Below are 24,633 nucleotides of genomic sequence, written 5' to 3' on the forward strand. Positions count from 1 at the left end.
TGGTTACTGTCTTAAACCACACTTACACTTTATTTTATGAAATAGTAATCTAAACCCCCTGTTTCCTCAGCATTCCCATTACAGCTAAGGCAGAGGTCTTCAAACTTTTTGATACAGAGACCCCCTTATCACACTTTTTTAGGTGTAAGGACCCCCTTCTGACAAAAATTTCTAGAACTTGGTACTCCTCGTCATCGACAACTATTGACAGTCATAAACGCCCCCAATTCCCACAGCAAATAATTTTTATGATAAGGAAATAATGTTAAACAGTGTTTAGCAAACCAAAGGTTAGTGACATGGGGGTGTAGTCAGAGGTGTAGCTAAAATCAAAGGCCTCATTAATGAGGAATTGATGTAGGGCAGCGCCACAAGTCTTCTTGCTTCACTACCCTATGCCAATGTGAAAGGGCAGGAATGCAGCGTATTTATGAAATACAGTGCTTTCCTGTCCTTTTCCCTTGCATTGGCGCACAAATTGCTGCATAGCGCAAAAACAGGCAGGATTGTTTTTGTACAGGAAGGGGCACCCTCCTTCACAAAAACAATCCAGAGAGGCGCTTTCCTCTTTCTATGTGAGCTGCAAAATGCAGCACACATGAAAACATTCCTCCTCTTACGCCTCCACTGGGGAGGCGTCCGTTTTTGAAGCTGCCCCGTAATTTCGTAAATATGGGACAGCATCAAAATCCATGGGTGTTGCGTGGGAACCCCACGCAAAGCCCATGGAACACCTCCGTGACGCAGAGTAAGGCAACGCAGTGACTTGCGCTGCTATGTCTTACTCCCTATCTATGAGGCCCATGCAAATCCATGCAGGGTGATTTTGCACTGCCTCATAGGTATGGTTGAGACGCTTGCGCCACCAGAGCGTCAAAAAAAGTGATGCTCTGGCGATGCAGGCCTCTCATAAATCAGCCCCAAAATATTCTGAACGTGTTTTAGGTCTTTCACCATCAGGTAGCTACATATAAAATAATGGGCAGCGTAAATTAAAAATACATTTTAAAAGTGGTTAATGGGAAATGCACTGTAGTACATTATGAAACCTCAATTAGTTAATACACTGCAGAGGTCTGTGTGTAACCAAAGAGCCACAGAATTAAATTGTGATTGGTGCTGTGGAGAATAGTGATGTGTATTGTTAGTGCTACGAGGTCACAGCCTGTGACCGAAAGCACTGTGAATATGCAAGTCATTATTTTATACTTGTATTATACACAGTGTAAGATAGAATGCTGCAAAATGTGCAAATAGTTTTACCATAAAGTGGAGCTTTTAAAATGTAGATTTAGTAATACCAGAGAGTATGTAATGTCTTTTTTTTAACATAACTGTTCCTTCAACACCTCTTTAGGGGTACTAAGGGCTGGGCTGTAAATGCAGTTACAATTGAAAGCAAGCACTTTCCAGCCCAGTTGTTAACTCTTTGCACTTCCACTCAAAAAAAACAAATTTTTGTCATCACAAAGCTTGGATTGATTTGATGAATTAAAGCCAGAACCCCTCCCAAGCATCCTTTACACATTAATTGATAGGCACATTTGCATTTCATTCAGGCAAGCAGCTGATAACCTTCTGTCCCAGGACAGCTGTCTTTTTCCAAAAGGAAAGCAAATGAAGCTGGGGAATGCGCGACCCACTTCCCAGGACTCCACAGCCCCCCTGGGGGTCGCGCCCCACAGAGTGAAGACCTCTGAGCTAAGGTGACCATGTGGCCTAACTCAAAGTTGAGTGAATTACATTGGACTGCATCGCAGATAACAGACTTAACGACTGGCTGTGCTTCTTGCCGCTTCAATGGCATATAATGCACACTCCTAGCAGAGGCTCTGGCTCAGTCTAGGAGGAATTGAAATGATGTATTTAAATCAGCCTCCACCTCTAGGATACGAGTACATGTGGTCACAAGTTCTAGTACTAGCACATCTAGTGGACTGTGACCTTACTGTCCTGTCCTGGGTTTGTGTACGAGGACACTAGTGGTCACGTAATCTGATGTGTGGGGCTGGGGGTGGTTAATACATTTTGTGATGCAGAGTGTTCAGTTAATAGTTCAATGATGAAGAATAAAGATGTGAAAACCAGAGCTCCCTGTGTGGCGTGGTCTGTTACATGCTCCCGGGCTGGGGAAAACGCTTCAACTGGCGACGAGATAGGGGATACATGCCCCCCAATGATACAAGGCTGCTCTCCCTGAGAGATTGCTGTGCTCCAGCAAACCGTTCGTGCATGCCACATGTGCCTCGGGAAGCAGTCTACAGTTGTCCTTTCATACAAAATAGAATACAGGGATTGTTGTGGATGCCAGCCCGATGCCGTTCGGGTGTGCTCCTTGAACAACATAATGGACAGCCCGATGCTCAGACACATTCAGTTCTAAGCTAGCCAGTCTATCTTAGACCTAATGTGCTTATTCTCAACTGGAGAAAAAAAGCTTAGCTGTAGTATGGGTGTGCGAACTCTTCCATGTGTTTCTGTACAAAAGGCATTTCATCAAGCATTGCTCACCAGCATCGGAAATACAAAAGCCAAGATGACCCCTTGCATTGAGAAGGGGGGGTTGCGTTGGCAGGAGTAGGACTACTCTATTGCGCACAAAGAAGGGAAAGATCAAAACCCAGCAGACTACTTTTCACAGGTGCAATTGCAGCGCCATAGCACAACGTCCAAAGTGGCTGAAGACAACATCAATTTCATTGTAAAGTCAAGTGGCCCTGCAGCGCTTTCTATTGAATAGATTATGACAGCTACTGGTACTAACAAAGGCATGCTTGATTTTAAGGAAACCATTACACCACAATTATGGAGAAAGCATACTCGACCTGTTGCAGATGGTGTTGAATACCAGAAATTTAAAAGTGTTTGTGACAAACTTTCTGTTACACATGATGGTGTCATACTACTAGGGGCAAGAATAGTTATCCCTGAAAGTCTGGGGCAACAAGTGATTAAACTGGCACCCAAAAAACATTGTGCATTGCTGCAACTAAAAGAGCCACCAAGGCATCTAGCGTAGTACCCACGTCTTGATGAACGAGTTGAAAGGTAGCTGAATGTTTGTCATCTATGCAATTGCCTGTCTCCCAAAACGACTCAGCACCCATTGAGCATGTCTGAGCTACCTCAGCAAGCTTGGGAGAGGATTGCATTGACTGCTTCGGACCCCTCAATAACTGGCATCATTTAATGGTAGTTTTTTAGGAGTACTCAAGTTTTCTTCTAGTAGAAGACTTATCAACCACACATGACAGTTATCACGAGGCTGGATGACATTTTCACAACATGGGGTGTTCCAGTCATTCTCAAATCTGCCAACTGTCCACCCTTCAATAGCGAAGAGTTCAAAGACTTTCTCAAACATCAGGAAAGTACGCCCCTCTCGCCACAGGCTAATGGAGCTGCTGAACGATTTTGGAGTACTTTAAAAAGGATGGTTAAACATGCCGGACTGAAAGGCATCAACCTCAAGTCTGCTTTATGCTCAGCCCTTCGTGCCTACCTTTCGAATCCTCACTCCACAACCGGAGAAAGTCTTGCCACCTTGCTGTTCGAGAGAGCTCATGGAATGAAGATATAATAATGGACCACCAGCCGTTCCTTAGACCATGACAAGATTTGTGTCACTGACACCTTTCGTGAATGCAAAATGAAGGCTTACACCGATAAGCTCAGGCGAGCTCAAGGCATTGTTTTAGAGAAAGGAGACAGAGTTCTTGTTAAGCAAAAAAGCAGACACACAAGACAGGCACACCGCTTGATGCAGAACCGCTAAGATTTGTGGAGAGTAAAGCACATATGGTAACTGCCCAACGATCGGGAAAATCCATAGCCAGAGACCTGTTACACTTTAAGTCTTTGCCTCAATGTTCATCATCAAAGCGCCCCCTCCTCTAAATCGTACAGTCTTAACAACGACCTACAGTGCAGAGTCATCCCCCCAAGAGGAACAATAAATACTGCTACAAAGGCAAGGCAGTATTCCTATTTTGAGCAAGATACAGACGAAAACTGGAGATATTGTAGATTGAGAGTAACAAAATGTAGGACAACGAGCTACCAGAAGAAACCCAGTATTTTGTTAACTTTTGTGACTGTAAGAATTTAAGCTAGTCCTTTCTGACATAGCTCAAGATATGCATTTGGTGCTCCAAATCCGGTATGCTATGCAACAAAGGAGTGCGAGGGATAGAACCAATGGCATCCTCTTCCTAAAGTTCCTATTAAAAAACAGCCCAGGTAAATACAGAGATTTTGTTTCCCTTAGGTTCTACACTGCAAATTGAATGACACTTCCACTTTCTAACCCTAGGGCCATTATCCATTATTGTTTTTGATTAACAAAAGAGGAAGAAGAGGAATAGATTAAGATACGTTCCTCCTTGCAAATCAGATCCAAAATACAAAATAGAGCCGATGTGTGAAAGGAGGACCGGTATCATAGCTCCCTTACATCAAAACAAGGTTCGGTGAGGATGGTTTTTAAAGGGACGCAGAACCCTCATCCACAAGAAAAGCATGCCTCAGCTTAGGGTTTCTGCTCCTCATCCTACATTTTTTCAATGTGTTCAGTCTGTTCAGTATGGAATGACCTCTTTTGTCTGTTGACACGTGTGAGGGGTGTTGGGGTTCTTAATTCACAACATTGCCATATTAAGGAGGTTGATCCTTCGTGTCTGTAAGCCTCCTTCAAGTTGCGCGTCTGTGTATTCTCCATATCTGGTGTCAGTTTATAGACCATTTATTTATGTGGGTAGATATTCTATACAACACTTGAAACGCATATCTACCCAACATCCATCTAACATTCCACAGGTATTCTGATTTAAAGGGACACCGTGGCCCCCAGTGCCTTCCTCTCTTTTGCTCTGGGTGAAAGTCTGATGACGAAAACAATGTCCTAACCCCAAAAATAAGGGACGGTGGCGGCCACCTGCAGCCACTGGTACAAAATAAGTAACAGTGGCTCCTAACAAGACACCAGAGTGTCCACTACCTGTCGTATACCTGAATGGGCACCAATCTTAGACTACACGTATCAAACCTATGTACCAAAATATTAGCCACCATTTATACAACTAGAAAATAAACACGGGCCTATCACAGAATCCTCAAGACTGTGGCTTGATGATTCTCAAACCCACCAGCACCACAAGGGTGTAATAATGGTCTAGTGGAGAAGTGTGGCTCAGGGGTTAGAGGCGGCAGACCTGGAGCTTGAGTTCGGCCCGGGACCAGGGTTCAATTCCCCGCCTCAGCGGATCTTGGGCTCAAAAATTCCACGGACTCGTTAATTCTCGCTCCGGTGCCTTCTCAACTCACGGGTTCACACTCTGCGACTCTGGGCAATAGCTTGCTTAATCTCCACAACGGCCCCTCGCGGTGGGATGCCTGGCTTTCACCTTGTGGATACCCTGCCAGGGTTATCTCACAGGGGAATACCAGGACGGGTTCCCTAAGCAAGCGCTGAGATGCCCCAGGGTAAGTCGTGCGTTATATAAGTTTCATTCATTTCATTTCATTTCATCATTTCATAATGGCAATACAGCGATACATAATGTAACAAAATCACTCAAAGTCAACTATGGAGAGAAGTAGAAAAGGAAAGGAGCAAAAGCAATAACAATAGTCTGGTACAGAGTATGCAGTTAGGGTAGCCATCTTATCCAGCTGGACTCTATGTGGTATTCTTTGGCAGACCACAGAGATGGTAATGAGGTATAGATCCCTATAGATCATCAATTTAAACCAATATTGATCTATTGCTCTTGATATTTACCGTTTGGTGCCAAAATGGCTGACATTGTACTACAGGTTTCTTTGCAAAGTCATAATTATCAGAGCTCTAACTTGCAGCCACTCAACACTGCAAGGGGAAAGGTCCACTACTATTCTAGTTTATGTTTAACATTTTTACCTAAACCCTGGCTCTCCAGCAGTTCAGTGACACCGTCTTTCCCACCAGGCAGCACATTCCTGCCTTGTTACGATTATTTATTATAATCCGTCATAATACTGGAGCGATTTAACTCTGATCCTCCGGTGTTCTGAAAGCATATTTTGTTTTTGACAGTAACTAATAGTGCAGCTTCAAGCGAAAACAATTTGTTTTTTTTTCACAAAAATTCTTTACCAACCTAATCCATTTAAAACTGGGATTTCTCTGTCAAAAATATAATTTATTCTTGCTGCAACATTTTTTTTTAAGACTTCTGAGTTCACGGAGTGATTCCTTGCATTTTACAGTTTAGATACAAAGCTGCTAAACTACGCTTTGAAAGTCTCTCTCAGTCCTCAAACAGTTACACCGGAAATGAATCCCAGAGGCCTGGACTTGAGATCACAGGCACTGCCTGCTTGTCTTAGCAGAGCCTTGATGCAAGGTGACCTCCAGCCTGAAGCATCTTGTCAAAGCCCATAGGAAAATCCCCTTCATCACAACATTATCTGCCTCGGTCTTGCACACTGCTGTGAGATCTGGGGTAGAATCATCCACTCCCAGCGGTGCCTACTGCCTATCACTATTTTACACATCTGTTTTCAAAGCTTCAACATATTGAATCAAAACAGATGTTTATACTTGTACACATGTGTAAGCGCATGCATGCTGTAGGAGTGAGTCCACTAGCATTTTGGGTGGCCTCTGTACTATTAACATCTCAAACAGATGCCTGTCATCATTTTGCTACCCCAAGGCAATCTTCTCTTCCTATCAATCCATAGCGAGATTTGCGTAGCTTGGAGAAAAGGAGATTCCCATGACGCTTCCACATTTTAGTCTGTACAAATGGTGACCAAAAAATAAAATATTGTTTTTCAGGTACAAATCAATCACTGTTGGTAACATGTGGGAATGTTTAGCCCCCCGATATTACATTGCTTCAAGGAGGATTCACAGGCTTTGCACCCATCATCAAATCTGATGCATGTATGTAGTGAGACATCATCGATTGTTAGCAAGAAGTAATCGTTTTGCTAATTGATGTTGGACAGGATCTGGAACAGGTCTGTGCCGCTGATATACGAGACGATGTTCCTAACCAATGGAGATAGATAACAGTCTTCATACTGGGAATTTCTTTCAAATAAGGAATTACAGGGGATCCCATAGTCATCCAGGAGGGTTGAAAAGATTAAGAACGTTTTGGGGGGGGGGGGGCAGTGGGGGGAGTAGGCATAGTTGGACATTTAAGTCTTTAAATAATGATATTCACTCTTGTTTATTTTGTAGCTGTATTTTTAGGTCTCGGCTAGAAGCGAGCGAAGCTCGCTCTCGCCAGAGACCTTATTGTTAGCGGCTCAGCTTCCCAGGAGGACAGCACTGGCCGCGCGCGCCGATTTGTTAAGGCCACGCGCACGAGAACGCGCTCGCGGCAAGGTGCTGTCCTCCTCGAAAGCTGCCTCCCTTCCCCGTGCAGGGCGGGCTGCCGCGCTGCCTGCGACGACCCGGAAGCATTGCCGGCCAAACCAGAAGTAGGTGCTGTCCTGCACGGGTCCTCCGCCTCCTTACATTTGAAGGGCGATTTTGGGTGAGGGGGACCGCGGAGGATTTCGAAGCGGCTAGCGGCTGCCTCCTGAGACCACCTCCGGCCATAACCCAGGTACGGTGCGCGTCGCTGTCCTTCTGTCCGGCTCCCCTCTCCCCAAAAGTCCTGTAGCAGTTGATAGGGGGGGGGGTTCTTTTTCCGGGTACAGTGCCCCCACCTGCCCAGTGCCCCAGGCACAGGTGCGTAGGCAGGTAGGCATTGTGCTGAGTATATTAGTGGCTAATGGACCATTCAAGCGCAATAGCCTGTGCCGGCAAGTAGCCGCGGTTAACAATGCATAGATGTTAAAGACAATTTATGGAGGTGGTTTGGGGTTTATTCTCCCAGAGAGAGGATGTTTACGAAAGGTGCTGGCATTTCATATCACTTTGAACCAGTGCAACTGTGTAAAACTAGGCTTTGCATTGCATTTGTTCGTGGTTGGTGGTGAAATATTTATTAGGTAAGGTCTCAAGTTTTTTTTCCTGACACATAGTTGCGAACTGGGGTTTTACGGTGCATTGCCAGCAACAGGATTCTCAAATAATTTTATCTGCAGCTCCGTGAGTCTCCAAAGAGGAACTTATCATTTTCTTTAAATACACTATTTGAAGGTCGCCAAATGCTTTAGAATGTGCAGAAGCGCTGTGTGTGGTGGTTGTACTTGTTGCTGCTGACAGGAGGTGGCTGACTGATTTTAGAATTATGTAAATTGGACATCTGAGATGTAACAGAGAACCTGCTCATTTACAGAACAATGTTCATCGCCTGGACTGGAGGATGAATAACGTCATTAAGTAAGGATTTAGTGCAGTGAGATCGGTAAAGTTATGGACCAGGCTCCTGACATATGAGGGGCTAGCGGAGTCAGTCAGTGTATTGAATATCAAAGTACACTGCTCACATCTGGTTCTACCCTAGGTACAGTCCTATGTGGGAGAGATTGGTTGAGGTGCATGAGTTTCGAAATCATGCTCCAAATAGGGTTCGTCTTATCTCATGGCGCATACATGTGGAAGGTTGCGGTGTGTGTGAGAGGAGATGCAGCCATGCATTTACGCTTGCCTTTTGTTTGAGTATCGGGTCAGTAGCTTGTGTTATCAGAGGTGGGGAGAAGCAAGTCCGAAGTGCTTTTCGGAATTGGGGGTGATTGTCAATCTTCTTATTCGAGCAGTGAATTGAATTCCACACTTTAGCTTCTTCGACAGAAAGGAGTTCCCCCGAGTTGGAGCCTTACTGAGTGGAGGTACCATCAATAATGGGTTAAGCCTGGAGTGCAGGGATCTTGTTAAGCAATATGTGTGGAGTTTTTAGGTCTCGGCTAGATGCAGAGTAGTGAGTGCAGAGTAGTGAGTGCAGAGTAGTGAGTGCAGAGTAGTGAGTAGTGAGTGCAGAGTAGTGAGTGCAGAGTAGTGAGTAGTGAATGCAGAATAGTGAGTAGTGAGTAGTGAGTGCAGAGTAGTGAGTGCAGAGTAGTGAGTGCAGAGTAGTGAGTGCAGAGTAGTGCGTGCAGAGTAGTGCGTGCAGAGTAGTGCGTGCAGAGTAGTGCGTGCAGAGTAGTGCGTGCAGAGTAGTGCGTGCAGAGTAGTGAGTGCAGAGTAGTGAGTGCAGAGTAGTGAGTGCAGAGTAGTGAGTGCAGAGTAGTGAGTGCAGAGTAGTGAGTGCAGAGTGAGTGTGCAGAATGCAGAGTAGTGAGTGCAGAGTAGTGAGTGCAGAGTGCAGAGTAGTGAGTGCAGAGTAGTGAGTAGTGAGTGCACAGTAGTGAGTAGTGCGTGCAGAGTAGTGAGTAGTGTGTGGTGAGCGCAGAGTGGTGAGCGCAGAGTGGTGAGCGCAGAGTGGTGAGCGCAGAGTGGTGAGCGCAGAGTGGTGAGCGCAGAGTAGTGAGTAGTGAGTGCAGAGTAGTGAGTGCAGAGTAGTGAGTGCAGAGTAGTGCGTGCAGAGTAGTGCGTGCAGAGTAGTGCGTGCAGAGTAGTGCGTGCAGAGTAGTGCGTGCAGAGTAGTGAGTGCAGAGTAGTGAGTGCAGAGTAGTGAGTGCAGAGTAGTGAGTGCAGAGTGAGTGTGCAGAATGCAGAGTAGTGAGTGCAGAGTAGTGAGTGCAGAGTGCAGAGTAGTGAGTGCAGAGTAGTGAGTAGTGAGTGCACAGTAGTGAGTAGTGCGTGCAGAGTAGTTAGTGTGTGGTGAGCGCAGAGTGGTGAGCGCAGAGTGGTGAGCGCAGAGTGGTGAGCGCAGAGTGGTGAGCGCAGAGTGGTGAGCGCAGAGTAGTGAGTAGTGAGTGCAGAGTAGTGAGTGCAGAGTAGTGAGTGCAGGGTAGTGAGTGCAGAGTAGTGCGTGCAGAGTAGTGCGTGCAGAGTAGTGCGTGCAGAGTAGTGCGTGCAGAGTAGTGCGTGCAGAGTAGTGCGTGCAGAGTAGTGAGTGCAGAGTAGTGAGTGCAGAGTAGTGAGTGCAGAGTAGTGAGTGCAGAGTAGTGAGTAGTGCGTGCAGAGTAGTGAGTAGTGCGTGCAGAGTAGTGAGTAGTGCGTGCAGAGTAGTGAGTAGTGCGTGCAGAGTAGTGAGTAGTGCGTGCAGAGTAGTGCGTGCAGAGTAGTGCGTGCAGAGTAGTGCGTGCAGAGTAGTGCGTGCAGAGTAGTGCGTGCAGAGTAGTGCGTGCAGAGTAGTGCGTGCAGAGTGAGTGTGCAGAATGCAGAGTAGTGAGTGCAGAGTAGTGAGTGCAGAGTAGTGAGTGCAGAGTAGTGAGTGCAGAGTAGTGAGTGCAGAGTAGTGAGTGCAGAGTAGTGAGTGTGCAGAGTGAGTGTGCAGAGTGAGTGTGCAGAGCAGTGAGTGCAGGTGCAGAGTGGTGTGTGCTGTTGAGTGCAGAGTGCTGTGTATTGGCAATGTAAATGACAATGCCATTTATTTATGATTTAAAGAAAAAAAAAGAAATGTCATGAGCAATGCCAATAGCTCTACCTTTAATGATGCCGAGACCATTGCATTGTAAATGCTTGTTTAAGTTTCTATTAGTTTGTCATACCTTTCTTTGATTGTATAGATGTCATTTTTCTTCAATTTTTCATAGTTTCTATGTCATCATTTGCTTCTTTGATATATTGCACCTTCTTCATCATGACTTTTGCAACTTTGTAGACAGCCTTTGCAATAATATTTTCATTGTCCTGTAGGTTTTCCCTGGTCTCTCTTAGTTAAATTCTCACTTTTTACCTGACTTCTTATATCATCCAACTTTTTGTACACCACGAGACATCAATTCATAAACAATGACGAACTGGTTTCCTGAACACGGTACTTAGATATTTAAGATGCATCGATAACAGTTCTAATACTCAGCTCTCACATATTGGTCGTCTTCACTTGAAATTTTGCATAAGCTGAGTAGGTCAGGAATGTGTTCAATTGTGAGGTTATAGCCTTCTTATTGATATACTTGTTGTCCATTTCTCTTTATTCATTGCATGCACTTTACCCGGCTGTAATTTTCTCACAAATGGGTATGTGTCAATAGAGTGTCTACGTAGTTGAAATGTTCTGGACAGATGGAAAGTCCCCGATTCCTGTTTACCCTTTACCAGAACAATTGTCCACCTCATGACCAAGACCAGGATCTCCATTCAGTGCCTTCAGGTCATCAGGGGTTAAATCATCCAGGAGGGGACCCTTGGCAGAACACCCAGGCTAGGTAAGTAGGTTAGGGAGTGCATAGTAGGAGTACACTATACACAGTACGTGTATGTCAGCATAAAAATACACAATGTTTTAGCACAATCATGGAATTGTTAATTATTTTCACTGTGCTTATATTGCTTCTCACTTTTATCTGCTTCCGTCTATTAATCATTGCAGCACATACATTTTATACATGAATCACAATAGCTCAATACATATTGAAAATGTCCCTTTGTGCATTTCTTGTGTACCTCTCTAAGTGAGCATGCGTGCCTGAGCAAAAAAGCTCTAGACCTGTTGCCACGATTCCTGGGGCAGATCAGGGTTATGTTCTGAGGTTACCCAAACCATTAGCTACCTTACTAGGGTTAGGGGTACATATTGCAGCACTGTTAGCTAGCAGGACAATAGGCCAACATATCCGGAGGGGGTGCATTGAATCAGTCTGGCACCATCCCAACGTTTATGTTGTCCTACAAACGAACAGTTCCTACTAAAAAGCAGAAACCGTATGACACAAGTGTCCTTATAACTGGCTACAGTTCTATAGAAAATAATATTAGCAGATATGCGCCCTGCGACACAGACCTAACCAAGCATCCCGCAGTCTGTGTGTACCTGAATTTCTAGTAGACTGTCTTCATCTCTAGGGTCTTTCTTGTCAATGCCTTCGCCACGCAGCAATGCCTCCAACGTGGTTCCCTCCGAGAGCACTCCGTCCTTCTTCAGGGCAATGTCGGCTTCTAAAAGAACCAAAAATAAGGTCAGATTCCTCCAGGCCAATCAAAGGCCATGTGCCTTGTATCGGTCAATAACTGAAAATGGGCAGAAATCAGAAATGTAATATTAAGCATCTGACAATCCCACTTCTACAACAACATTGTTACAGCTTGTTTTGCAGTGGTAATGTGCTCTCCTCAAGAGTAGGGTGGTGAGCTCCTATTTTTTCACATTACAAAAATCCGCGAGGGTAGGTAAGCTTGGTTTCTGAAAGCGCTCCTCATTTGTGTAGGTGTTAACTCTGACATATCGTTCAGTATATATCCTTGATTCTTTTTCCTGAATATATCTGTATTTACCCACATTAATTTTGGACCCTGTGGAAAAAAATGCCAACCAAAATAGTTCGATACTTATTTAAATGATAAATGGGCCCTTGTCGCACTTGGATGTCTGCAGTTTTACAGTGCTATAAACAGCCACAAGTGCAATAAAAAAATAAATTCACTTGAAACTATTTAGAAGAAGTGCAACCATGTATGCGCTTATCCAGCTATTCGAACGTCAAAGAAAATCTCAACCCTTTTTATTCCATCAATCCGTTGAGATACAGCCATGGTTTACAGCTGGGAGAACCACTCAAACTAACAAGCAATATCCAGTTTAAAAAATAAATGCAGATAGGGAAACAGATTGCTGTCGGTCTGCATTTATGGCTAAAAATCTGTCAAACCTATAAACCAGAAGCTATACTTGTAAGCAGGATTATATGGAACGCTGACGTTTTGAGGGTGTGGGTTCATAGTTGTCGTGACCAGAAAAACACACCCTCCTACTGCTATGGAGTGGCCAACAAATCCAAAGTTTGAGGTATGGAATTCGGAGAGTACTCGTAAAAGCGCAACATGTGCAGTATCCAATGGATTTTGTTTTGACCATTTGAAATACAGAGCGTTCTGCCTTTGGACATTACACTATCAAAGAATCTCTCCACTAATTTAATTGGTTGAAACCCAACCATGCACCAACCAATCGTGCAATGATCTGCCCAGTCATTGGTGCATGCGTTCCATTACTTGTTCCTCCCAGAGGCAGCCGTGTGGGGCATAGTAGAATTCCACAATATTCTACACCTATGAGGAAGGGAGCAAGGATATTTGAAACAGACTCTAACTTCAAAAAGGTACCATGTATAGAATCTTCTAACCAGGTTGAATTGCCGACTGACATATCATGGTGGCCGATGCGCAGAAAACAAGGAGAAAAATTTGAAGATGGCTGCCGTACCAAGGCCAGATTGCCTTAATCAATTCTGAATAACACTTGGACGTGAACACCAACGCGGAAGACAGCAGGCGGGACTGATTTTTTTTTATATATATACAATAGACTGACTGCCAAGAAACGCGGACTATTTATCTCCGCTGTCACAATTTTCTATTAGAATAACAAACAGGCTGAAAATATCCAAGTAGAGTCAGGTAGTCTTGCTATGACATAACCAAGTGTAGCATCTGCCAGCTGGTTCTGACTGGTGCTATCTGCTCAGAAACAGGCAGGTACCCCTGGGGAACTGGTGAAGAACTCACCAGTCACTGTGTTGTGTGCACGCCTTGACGCCCGAGACCAGGAGACAGAGCAAAGAAGTCCAGGAATACACCTGTCACTCAGCAGCGGCAACACCACCATTACACTCCATGGGGTCAGCCGACAACAAATGACGCTCTACTGCAGTGATACTAAAAGTACGGCCCGGGGGCCGCATGCGGCCCTCCTGACCTTTACATGTGGACCCCTGAGCAGCACTGGGCTGCTGTTTACTCGACTCAGCACTAACATTAAATATTTTCTTTCAATATACAATAAGCACCTATTTAAAGGCTATTTGCAGTTAAACAAAAGGAAGTAACTAGGCTCTTAACTTTAGCAACACCTTCATTTTTAAAGACAGCAAACATGCAAAAATACTATAGTCTTTTGAAAATTTCGAAAAGTGCATTTAATTGACCTGTAGAACCATTACACCTTAGTAAATCAAATTATAGCAGTGCATTCAGCAGTATTTTTCTCGAGGTCCTTTTATATGTGATAATAAAGAAAAAGGAGGGAAATTGAAATAAAGCAATTGCCCAAGGTCACACAATTTGGTCAAGTGGAGAAGCTGGGATTTATCTCAGGTTTTCTGGTTTCACATTGCGCAATTGAGTTCAGCCAGTAGATATGCATGCTTCGCTTCGCTTTCACCCACTTCACAACCCCCTTCCCCTGCTGGCATCAGTGCGGACCTCGGCCACACCCAAGACAAAACTTTGCGGCCCCCGGGAAAATGTTTGCGAGTACCCATGCTCTACTGTATCCCTTCCAAGAAGGGCAACACCATTAGCACAAGCAGCCTTGGAGGCCTGAAATGGTCTGAATAATCGCACTGCCAGGGGAGTGATGGTTAGTCCTTGTGTTGGTACTGTCATTGGCTCAACGTGTGGTGCAAGTTGAAGTGGCCTACTGACGAGGGCCGTGGCCCTTTTTTTAAACAGATTAAGCACTGAGTTCTTCTACTGTTTCTACTGTTTCTCAGGGAGATGTGTTGCGCCGCGGCCAGGGCGACTGACGCTGGAATCTGGGGATCACGGTTCGATCCCCAGCACTGGTGGCAGAAAAGCCCAGCACCATGTGACTCTGGGCAACAGCTTGCTTAATCTTCCCGACGGCCCCCAGCGCCTAGAGACCATTACGGGTGATTGTTCGCGCTTTACAAATGTGGATAATTATTATTATTATTATTATTATTATTATTATTATTCGAAAAGAAACATGCGTCCAATAATTCAGAAGCCAAAGTTTTGATGCGAGTGAAGAAAGTCATCACACTGCCCAGCCCAAAAATAAACACGTGGGCTGGTATTGGATAGCTGTAACTTAAGCAACGATGCACTCATGTGTGTAGGTGTTTCATGCATCCAGTAACTGCATCGGTTCAGATGCAAGAAACCACCTCTGCTGGCCACAGCCAACCAAAAAGCAATCCCTTTAAAGATAGAAAACAATCAACTCTCGATAAATCTGTCTATTCAGGCCAAATAATCATGAGGATTCAAATTTTAAACTGTTCACAGTCACAAACCTCACATTCCTAATTAAAAGTTCATACATATATTTGGAGGTGACGCCCAACAACAGAGAGGGAGGCTACCAATGCACAGCGGCCACTTGCTTGGCAATCGTTTTTAGTTGGTAAACTAAGCATCTTAGTTAGTACAAGGGCCTTGTAAGTGACCTCAGGGCAGCAGGATAGAAGACCGGCTCAATGACGGTTGCTACACAGTGGTCAGTGTCAGGACAGCAACAGCAGCACTTGTAGAAAGACAAAAAAACATAAGAAGTGGGTTTGAGCTTGTTCAGCTGGGCTCAAGCCACAGTAAGAGAAACTAGGAGAACACACTACTAGCCAGATGGTTTCACAATTTTACATTCCTCAAGTTTACAATTTTGAGGCCGAGCGATATGGCGCTACTTCTCAAATATATCGACTCCATAGGAAGGCTTTTCTACAGTGCACTGCACTGAAAGCAGTGAATAGACACTGCTGTCACCCCAATAGTGTAAGACAGCAGTGCTTTCAAACACACACTTATCTGGAAGTTGTGATGATCTAGGTATCTGGTTACTGCAGTGTCGATCACGACTTGGTTGCAACAACAGATTCAAGTCACCGAACTTTCCCCACCAGGTTTCTCTGTGATTTGCTTTAGACAACGGTGTTGTCAGTTACAGGAGGGAGGACAGCAGAGGAGGTCATGAAGTTTGTGATTTGGATCCTTTTGAAAGAATTCCCATTCAGAGTTTAGAAAAACGTATTCATACTATAGGAAAGTAGGATCTGCTTCTTATGGTTACCCCCGCTTTTTGCTAAATGTAATACTGTTTTTGACTGGTCTGACAGGGATACTGCTAATCAGGACCCCAGTCTATCTGCTCTCTCCCTTAACTGTTATAATATGTACTTTGTTACACTCCAGATTGGATACTGGGGTACCTTTGTCAGTACCTAATGTATGGTGCCCATGTACCCAGGGCATGAGAGGCCATGCAAAATGGAACTACAGGCCTGCCAATGCAGTCTATGTAAGATGGTACATGCTCCACTTACTTAAGATATAGGGTTACTATATCTAAGGGTCACTGCACTTAAACCCTATAAGTCACCCCTCTAGCAGGCCTTTACAATCCTGAGGGCAGGGTGCTTATTTCCAAGTGAGAGGGTGCTACTGCATGAGCAGAACATCCCCTGCACCTCCCAGACAGGATTGAGTGTATTAGGGTTGGGTGGATGCTCTTGCAAGCGACTGAAAGTCGGCATGAGGGGCACATTTGGTGTCAAATCAGTCCTGGGAGCCGTTGGTTCCCGCTCTGGCATGAAACTGGATAAAGGACATGAGTACCCTCCCCACTGTCCAGACCCTCCCATGGGAGGGTCCCTTGAATCTGTAAAACCCTCTCCAATGGGTACAAAAGGGCTTACCGGGCTGTAGGACCTTAGATTCAACGTGGACAAAATACTGAACCGGAAACCACTGAACTTCAACCGTCTGGACACTCTGGACTTCGCTGGACTTCGTTTGGGTCCGACTTCATCTCCATCTCAGTCTGAAGCATTGTCTGTGCCCGTGCACCATGCAGCATCCATCCAGGACCTGTGGAGCATCAAGGACAGTCAAAGATATCTCCCTTTGAGTGAAGGAGTCACTCCCCTGCATTCGCAGGCCCCTAACACTGCTGTCTGGTCTGCTAACCAAGAGCTCCTACAGACTCGGACGGCTTCAGCAACACAGGAGGTGGGTTTCTATGTCCCCCGAAGTCCGAGCTGCCCTCTCACCAAGTTTGAGATCAGAATCCCTTGTGCACCGCATACATTTGTAAGTGCATATGCTTGTTGGTGTTTCCCGAACAAGTGCATTGGGCTCTGAGTAGCCACAAACTCTGGCACCATTTCCTACAAAGAACTCCCGCCTCCTCCCATCAAGTGCTCTGTGGACTGCTGTTTGGTGAAATCAAATCGCTTGAGGTCGCTTGTGACTCCTGTGCCTCCAGCCTGTGGGTCCCCTTGAGGGTCAACTTTGCTTTTCTTGGGCTCCCCTGCTTGCTCCTGGCCTGCCCCGACTCCCCTTGCTTTGGTGAGTCTCCTGGACCTTTCTGGTCCTAACTGTACGCTTCCTTGACCTTCTGTGTGGGTTGCCATTGCCAAGGCTTGTTGGTGCTCCAGCCGGACACAGACCCCTCAGTACTCGACATACTTTATGGGAAAGCTCGTATCCGGCTCCTGGTCCTCCTTGACGTCTCCTGGTTACCGTAGCTGCATAGTCAAGAATTCCATCAACGCACCTGAAGCACCCGACATTGGTGGGTATTCGTCTACCGAGCCCCTGGTCACTCCTGAGTGACCCACACTGTCCCCTCTCCTTTCAGGTACTCTTCGACAAGAAACCACCTTCGGATTCAAATGGACACTTATCTCCGTTCCAGCAGCAGCTCTTCTCTCGAAATACTCTATTGGGATCAACTGCGGTTTCCGATCAGGTACCATGGTATCCACGGGTGGAGTGGCTCTCCAACCTCCTAACTTCCACTGGGTTTCTTTGAAGTCCACTGGGAAGGGTCCTTAAACTCTAAAACTTCAACCGCAACTCTCTAACAGAATTGAACAGAGCACGCAGTCGTGTTCCCACATGGCACCAGTCCTCCGTGGGATTCCTACTTATTCACCTTGGGTGGTTCTTTGAGGTCCCAGCGATTCTACAACCTCTCGACACTGTCTTGACTCGAGTTGTGGGTCTTATACCACAATTTTAGTATATGGCTTGGTCCGCTCTGGGGCCCACTGTGTATTATTGCTATTAACTATGATTTCTGTGCTTAAGTAGTGCTTTGTGATTAACTCTGTGTAGGAGATACTGTGTCGTACTAGATAGTGTTATATTACTAAATACATATTTTTAGAACTACTGTGTGGTTCTCCTTTCATTTAACCAATACTATAAGATTGCATTCTGGTAAGCAAGCTGCTTAACATTCCTTCAAGACTAAGCCTGAAGGCTGCTCTCCACAGCTACCACTTGGATAGCTTTCTAAGGTTATCTTTGACCTCTTAAATCACCATAAGTGTTGTTTGGACTGGTGCAAGGGGCCCACTTTCATTAGTAAAAAAATTAAAGCATAAGACACATAATTGATGGACGGATTTCAGAACAAATCGAAACATTCACCCCCAGGCAAGAGATCTGGGTTAAATCCATCATTCTTTTGCTCACCATGCCACCCCAGTTTGGACTTGGCCATATGCAAATCAGTCTTTTGCATTTGTCGCCCTAAGTAAGAAGGGGGTGGCCAGACGTGGGTCTCGTGTTCACTACACCACTCGAATCAAGCTATCCTGGGATGCTTGTTTCCAGTCCAGGGAGGACCTGGCTTGGAAGTTCGTACTGGACTGTTCCCAAGGGGCACAGGGTCAAGACGGATTTGCATATGGCTGGGTTCAAACTGGAATAGCATGGTGAGCAAAACAACGATGGATTTAGGCCCAGATCCCTGTACTAGGGTGAATGTATGACATTGTTTTGCATTCTGTCCATCAAATGTTATTTGTTTGTTCACCATAAGCTGGAAGGGTATGCTCAGCCGTGAGTCCCTTGCTCACTTTGCCACTGGATTCAACTTAGAATGGCTGATGAGGGTTATGGAGCCGAAATCGGTCCCAGGATGCTTGTTTCCGGTCCAGGGAAGACATGGCTTGGCAGTTCAGGCTGGACTGTTCCCATGAGGCACAGGGTCAGACTGATTTGCATATGGCCATGTCTGAACTGGGGTGGCGGAGTGAGCTAAAGAATGGTGTCGGATTAAACCCAGATCAGTTGACTGGGGGTGAGTGTTTGTTTTGCTCAAACGCTCCGTCCATCATGCCCTTTTGTATCGCTAGGGTGAATGTATGACATTGTTCTACATTCTGTCCATCAACTGTTGTTTTTGCATTTATCACCCCGAGTGGGACGGGTATGGTCAGACGTGAGTCCCGTACTCTCCATGCCACTGGAATCAAGCTATCCTGGCTGATGAGGGCTGAAAACCCGAAACCGGTCCTAGGATGTATGTTTCCAATTCAGGTAGGACCTGGCTTGGCAGTTCGGGCTGGACTGTTCCCATGGGGCACAGGGTCAAGACTGATTTGCATATGGCTGGGTTCAAACTGGAATGGCATGGTGAGCAAAAAAACGATAGATTTAGGCCCAGATCTCTTTACTGGGGTGAATGTATGACATTGTTCGGCATTCTGTCCATCAATTGTTCTTTTTGCATTCGTCACCCCGAGAGGGACGGGTATGCTCGAACATGAGTCCCGTGCTCTCCATGCCACTGGAATCAAGCTATCCTGGCTGATGAGGGCTGAAAGCCCGAAACCGGTCCTAGGATGCTTGATTCCAGTCCAGGGAAGACCTGGCTTGGCAGTTTGGGATGGACTGTTCCCATGGGGCGCAGGGTCAAGACTGATTTGCATATGGCTGGGTTCAAACTGGAATGGCATGGTGAGCAAAAAAACAATGGATTTAGGCACAGATCCCTGTACTGGGGTGGATGTACAACATTGTTCTGCATTCTGTCCATCAATTGTTGTTTTTACACTTTAGTTAGTGGGCAGCATGTACCAGGCCAACTTCCATAATACAGTTCTGGATAGTTTGGAGATAATAGCTGAGTGTCTTGAGGATTCTTCAATTGTTTTGTTTATTATTTTGGAGTGTAGCTGGATACCACCCTCAAGTCACTGTAGATATATCCACTGTTCACCTATTATATTTTAAAAGTGTATGAAGTTGTGAAGGATTAAAAATGATTGTGTATGCACCTTCTGATGTGAGCTCGTCTAGTACAAAAAGGCACAACTTCCAGCAGCTGGTAACTGGTGCCATTTAGAGTTGTGTAATCAAGAATTGAGAATGCCCCACAAGATAAATACAGCACAGTGATTATAACATATAGGATACAGAGGTTAGCGGTTGCTGTGACCCAGGAGCACATTGTATTATAGAGCAAGTCTATCTTAGTTCACGCCAGTCACAGATCTCCTGGCCAAGCTTAAAAGCAACGGGACGGCAAACTTAAGACACAGGGACTTCAGCAAAAAAAATGCCCAGCATGACGCGCACTATAAGGCATAATCTCCCAAGGAAGAGGTATATCACAGCAAACATTTGGGGCCCACCAGGAGGGGAGGGGGGGGAAGCACTGACCACAGACACTTGACTAAGGTGTGGAAGCAGGTGCACCCTATAACAACCACATACCTTGGCCTGTGCCGAAGAAAACTAAACCTCACTAAATAACATACCACCTAACAACCCCCCACCCAAACCCCTAAATGGTTCCCCACAAGTAGCAACATAAACACATCCCTGCTGCAACATGCCTCACTACCTATCTAACCATAACTTGGCATCTGTATTCCACACCCACCCCTGCCAAACAACACAGGCCTCCTACAAGTACCCCCATTTTCACTAGGAGAAACGCCACTCGAAAGCCGCCTAACGACTTTCGACCCCCCCCATAGGAATCCTGCCCCCTCGGATACCTGCGCACCCCCAAAGCCAAATCAAGTGCCTCCTTCAAATGGACAATGTACAGTTCTATTCCATACCGGGATAGATGTAAACCCGTCCTCCTTGAAAAAAAACACCGCCCCATACCGCAACTCAGGATGCCCCACACCTTCCCTTGCACAGAACTCCTTCATCTCCCTATTGATCTTGCGCCTCGTCCTGTCTATGGCCCCTGGTCGCTCCGCCCCCGCCAAATCCTCCTGGGAATGAACTCCGACCAAATCACGTGACACCCTGCCTGTTTCCGTATCTCCAACAAGTCCCTCTTCATTTGCTAAACTAGAGCCAACCCTTTGCACACTACGAGATCATTCTCCCCTAAATGAATGACAACCACATCAGGACACCCCCCCCCCCCCCGCACCACATTATTCAATACCGGCATCAACTCGTGCCAACACATTCCCCCTTTTGCCGCTTGGTCTCCCCCTTCCCCCGTCCTTTCCGGGCCACCTCCATCGCCGACCCAATGCGAAAAGAATGCGTTCCATAGGCCTTCGGGTCCTCACCCATAGACCGCAGGACCCACAAAACCTGAGCACCCGTCACCCTGCCTCCGTCCCCCCCCCCGACCAAAAACCTCCCCTACCCACATGTACAGGCCGGCCGCCAAACGCCACCCCCACGCCGCGGGACACACCCCTTCCCGGCTTCCCAGCCCCACCCATGTCCCCTCCCCCCGTTGGTCCGTCTTTGAGCATCGCAAGCGCACTGCCACCTCTTGATCCCGAACCTCCACATCCACCCACAGGACCCCCCGGTCCCCCTTTTAGGCCCACCGATTCAGACACCCGAAAGGCCCCAAAAAACAACCATGACATGAGCGCGGAAAACAAAATAGTCTCCCCCCCCATCGCGACACACCGACGGAAACGTCGATAACAAACCCCCAGCAATTCCTCCGAAATGGTGCTCCACTGACTCCCATGCGCTCCTCTCTCCCTTGCCCAACCTTCAACAAGCGCGCCCCCAACTCCCCGGCCGATGGCGGATAACCCCACCACAGCTTACCCATGAACGCCACCACCGACAACTTACCCGCAATCGTCACCCTCGACAAACCCCTGTCCATCAAAGCCAACATGAACCTCACCAGCTGCTCCTCCTGCTGCCACGGTACCCTTGCCTTACCGCACCAGAACGTCAAAACTCCTCCCAAGCCTGCACATACACCTTCCAGGTGGATGCCGCCACCGACGCCCTCACCAGCTGAACAACCCGGCGTCTCCCACCGACCACAGTTCCCTCGGAACCGGCGTCTTGGTCTCCTCTGCCTCCGTGGCTAGCCCATGGCACCTCTGCCACTGCAAACGAGACAAAGAGTTTGCAGTGTCATTGTCCACCCCAGGGACGTGTCAAGCCATAAATAGGATGTCATTAACCAAGCAACGCAGCACAAACACCCTCATCAGCTTCAAAACCTGTGGGTCCCTGGCCGACTGCCAGTTCACCACAGGAACCACGGACATATTGTCCACCCTGAACAGCACCCGCTTATGTGCCAACTACTGCGCCCACACCGTGACCGCCACCACCAGAGGAAACAATTCCAGGAACGCAATACAGCGGCCTCCCGCCTGCCAATGCTGCGGCCACTGCTCCGCGCACCACTGACCCGCCCAGTACAGACCGAAGCCTCTAAACCCCTCTGCGTCCGAATACAGCAGGACGTCCCACTCCCAGTCCTCCGGGGGCGCCATGGGCACACCATTGAAACGCCCCAGGAACGCCAACCACATCCACAATTCTTCCTTTGCTCCCCGCCGACAAGCGCAGATGATGGTGCGGCAACGTCAAACCCGACAGAGCTAAACCCAGCCGAAGGCAGAACGTACGCCCCCACCCGCACCACACAGCTTGTTTCCGGTCCAGGGAAGACATGGCTTGGCAGTTCGGGCTGGACTGTTCCCATAAGGCACAGGGTCAGACTGATTTGCATATAGCCATGTCTGAACTGGGGTGGCAGAGTGGGCTAAAGAACGGTGATGGATTAAACCCAGATCTTTTGACTGGGTGTGAGTGTTTGATTGATTCAGATGCTCCGTCCATCACCACCCCCTTTTGTCCCGCCCGCACCACACGGCACGCAAAGTTCAGATGTCCCAACAGGACCTGCACCTCCCGCACTGTCACCTTCCGTCTGTCCAACATGCCGCTCACCAAAGCAAACATGGCTGACCTCTTGTCCTCCGGCAGGCGTGCTTCCATGGCCGCTGAGTCGAGCTCTATACCAAGAAAGGACAACACCGTACTGGGACCGTGCATCTTCTCTGGCGCCAGGGGAACACCTAAGTAACCCATCAAGTCCGTAAAACCGTCCAGCTGCCGCTGGCAGTCCGTCGAACCGGGACGCCCCACCAGAAAGAAGTCATCCAGATAGTGCGTCACCGTCTCCGAGCCTGTGCGCCTGGAAAAAGCCCACTGCAAAAAGGAACTGAACTGCTCAAACAACGCACAAGAGATAGAGCACCCCATCGGGAGCACTTTCTCGACAAAAATTTACCCATCAAACTGAATCCCCAACAACTGGTGATCCTCCGGGTGCAGCGGGAGCAGACGAAAAGCTGACTTAATGTCGCACTTCGCCATCATGGCTCCCGGGCCAACCGCCGATACGATCTTCCGTGCCACATCCACGGACGAGTATGACACCGCCGCGAGCCCTGCCGAAATGAAATCATTCACCGACGACCCCTCCGGCCACGACAAATGCTGAATCAACCGGAACTGCCCCGGCTCCTTCTTGGGCACCACTCCGATCGGTGAGATAATCAGGTTTGGCAAAGTCGGCTCCATGAAAGGACCCACCATCTGGCCCTCCTTCACCTCTTTGAACAGCGTCTCCCGCACAATTCCCTTGTGAGCATTGACAGGACTTAAAGTTGTCCGCCCAGCGCGCAATCCGCGGACCCTCGTACCCTAACCGAAAACCTTCCCTGAAACCCCGTCGCAAAACAGCCGCATCTTCCGCCTGCGGATAGGCCGCCAGCAAAGGCTCCATCCGATCCAGCCTAACCGGTGTATGAGGTTTTCCCCATTGCTCCCGCCCCTCCTTTTCCTCCCCCCGCCCCCCGGGCTGACCCACCGCCGTCGCGGACTGCTGTCCCTGGGGACCTCTGACTCCCCAGCAGCGCACCACCGGGTGTCGCTTCCCACACTTGGCGCACTCGTGCCGAAAACGGCACACCTGCCTGACGCACGCTCCCTTATTGAAATCCCAGCAGGCCCCAACCGTGGCCTGACCGGCTCTCTCTCTTTACCGCCCCCCCTCCCATCCCCCCCTGGGTGGGGCGGGCCCAAAAGGGGGTCACGTGAGCGGCAAACCGCTGGCTGTGTAGATGGTGTGGCCGAACTTAGCCCCGCCCATCGTCTGCTGGTAGAGATCAGAGTCCAGCTCCCCCCACTTTGCAGCCTGGTCCAACGCCATCCTCACCCGAAATTTCTCATCATAATATGACCAGGCGTTACCGCCGTCGGTCGCCTACGCCCTCCGTACCACATCCATGTATTTGAACAACGCTATGGCCCTGTCTGGATACTTTTCACAATATACGCTGGTGTATATTAAGAAGTTCAAGTTCAAAAATTTGTATAGCGCACTACTCACCCAGAGGGTCTCAAGGCGCTTGAGGGAGGGGGGGTACTTTACTTATCGAATATCCAAGTTTTTAGTTGCTTTCTGAAGGAGAGGTGGTTCTGTGTAAGGCAGAGGTGGGTGGGGAGAGAGTTCCAGGTTTTGGCCGCTAAGTAGGAGAAGGATCTTCCCCCCCCCATGGTGGATCTATGGAAGCGCGGAATTGCGGCGAGGGCTTGATTGGACGAACGTAGTTGGCGGGTGGGGGTGTAAAAGGACAGGCGCGTGTTGAGGCATTCGGGTCCTAGATCGTAGAGGGCCAACCAATTGTCAATCGTCAGCGGCACCCTGGGGCGCCTGGCCAACTCCTGTTCCTCCTCTTTAGACACTTCCTTAGAAGTCAGCTCCCTGTGATATACTCCCCCTTCCATATCTTCTCCTTCGTAGCCAGCGACAAATGAGCCCCCAGTGGCTTAGTCACCCCCATGTACGGGAGCTTTCACAC

At 47.6% G+C, this 24,633-nt stretch overlaps 1 protein-coding gene across 13 annotated transcripts in view; it reads right to left on the minus strand.

Moving 5' to 3' along the window:
- The window catches only part of DPF3 (double PHD fingers 3), a 414,904-nt gene that overhangs the window by 117,626 nt on the left and 272,645 nt on the right, over positions 1-24,633 (minus strand). For all 13 annotated transcript variants that reach the window (XR_015299878.1, XR_015299876.1, XR_015299877.1 and 10 more), the window contains exon 4: positions 11,805-11,929. Coding sequence is in view for 8 of the 13 variants with exons in the window: in XM_086937071.1 (XP_086793197.1) it covers positions 11,805-11,929 (125 nt within the window). In the remaining 5 variants the exon portion in view is untranslated. The remainder of the gene's footprint in view (positions 1-11,804; positions 11,930-24,633) is intronic.

Source organism: Lissotriton vulgaris, chromosome 9 (assembly GCF_964263255.1).
Source record: "Lissotriton vulgaris chromosome 9, aLisVul1.2, whole genome shotgun sequence".
Lineage (NCBI taxonomy): Eukaryota > Metazoa > Chordata > Amphibia > Caudata > Salamandridae > Lissotriton > Lissotriton vulgaris.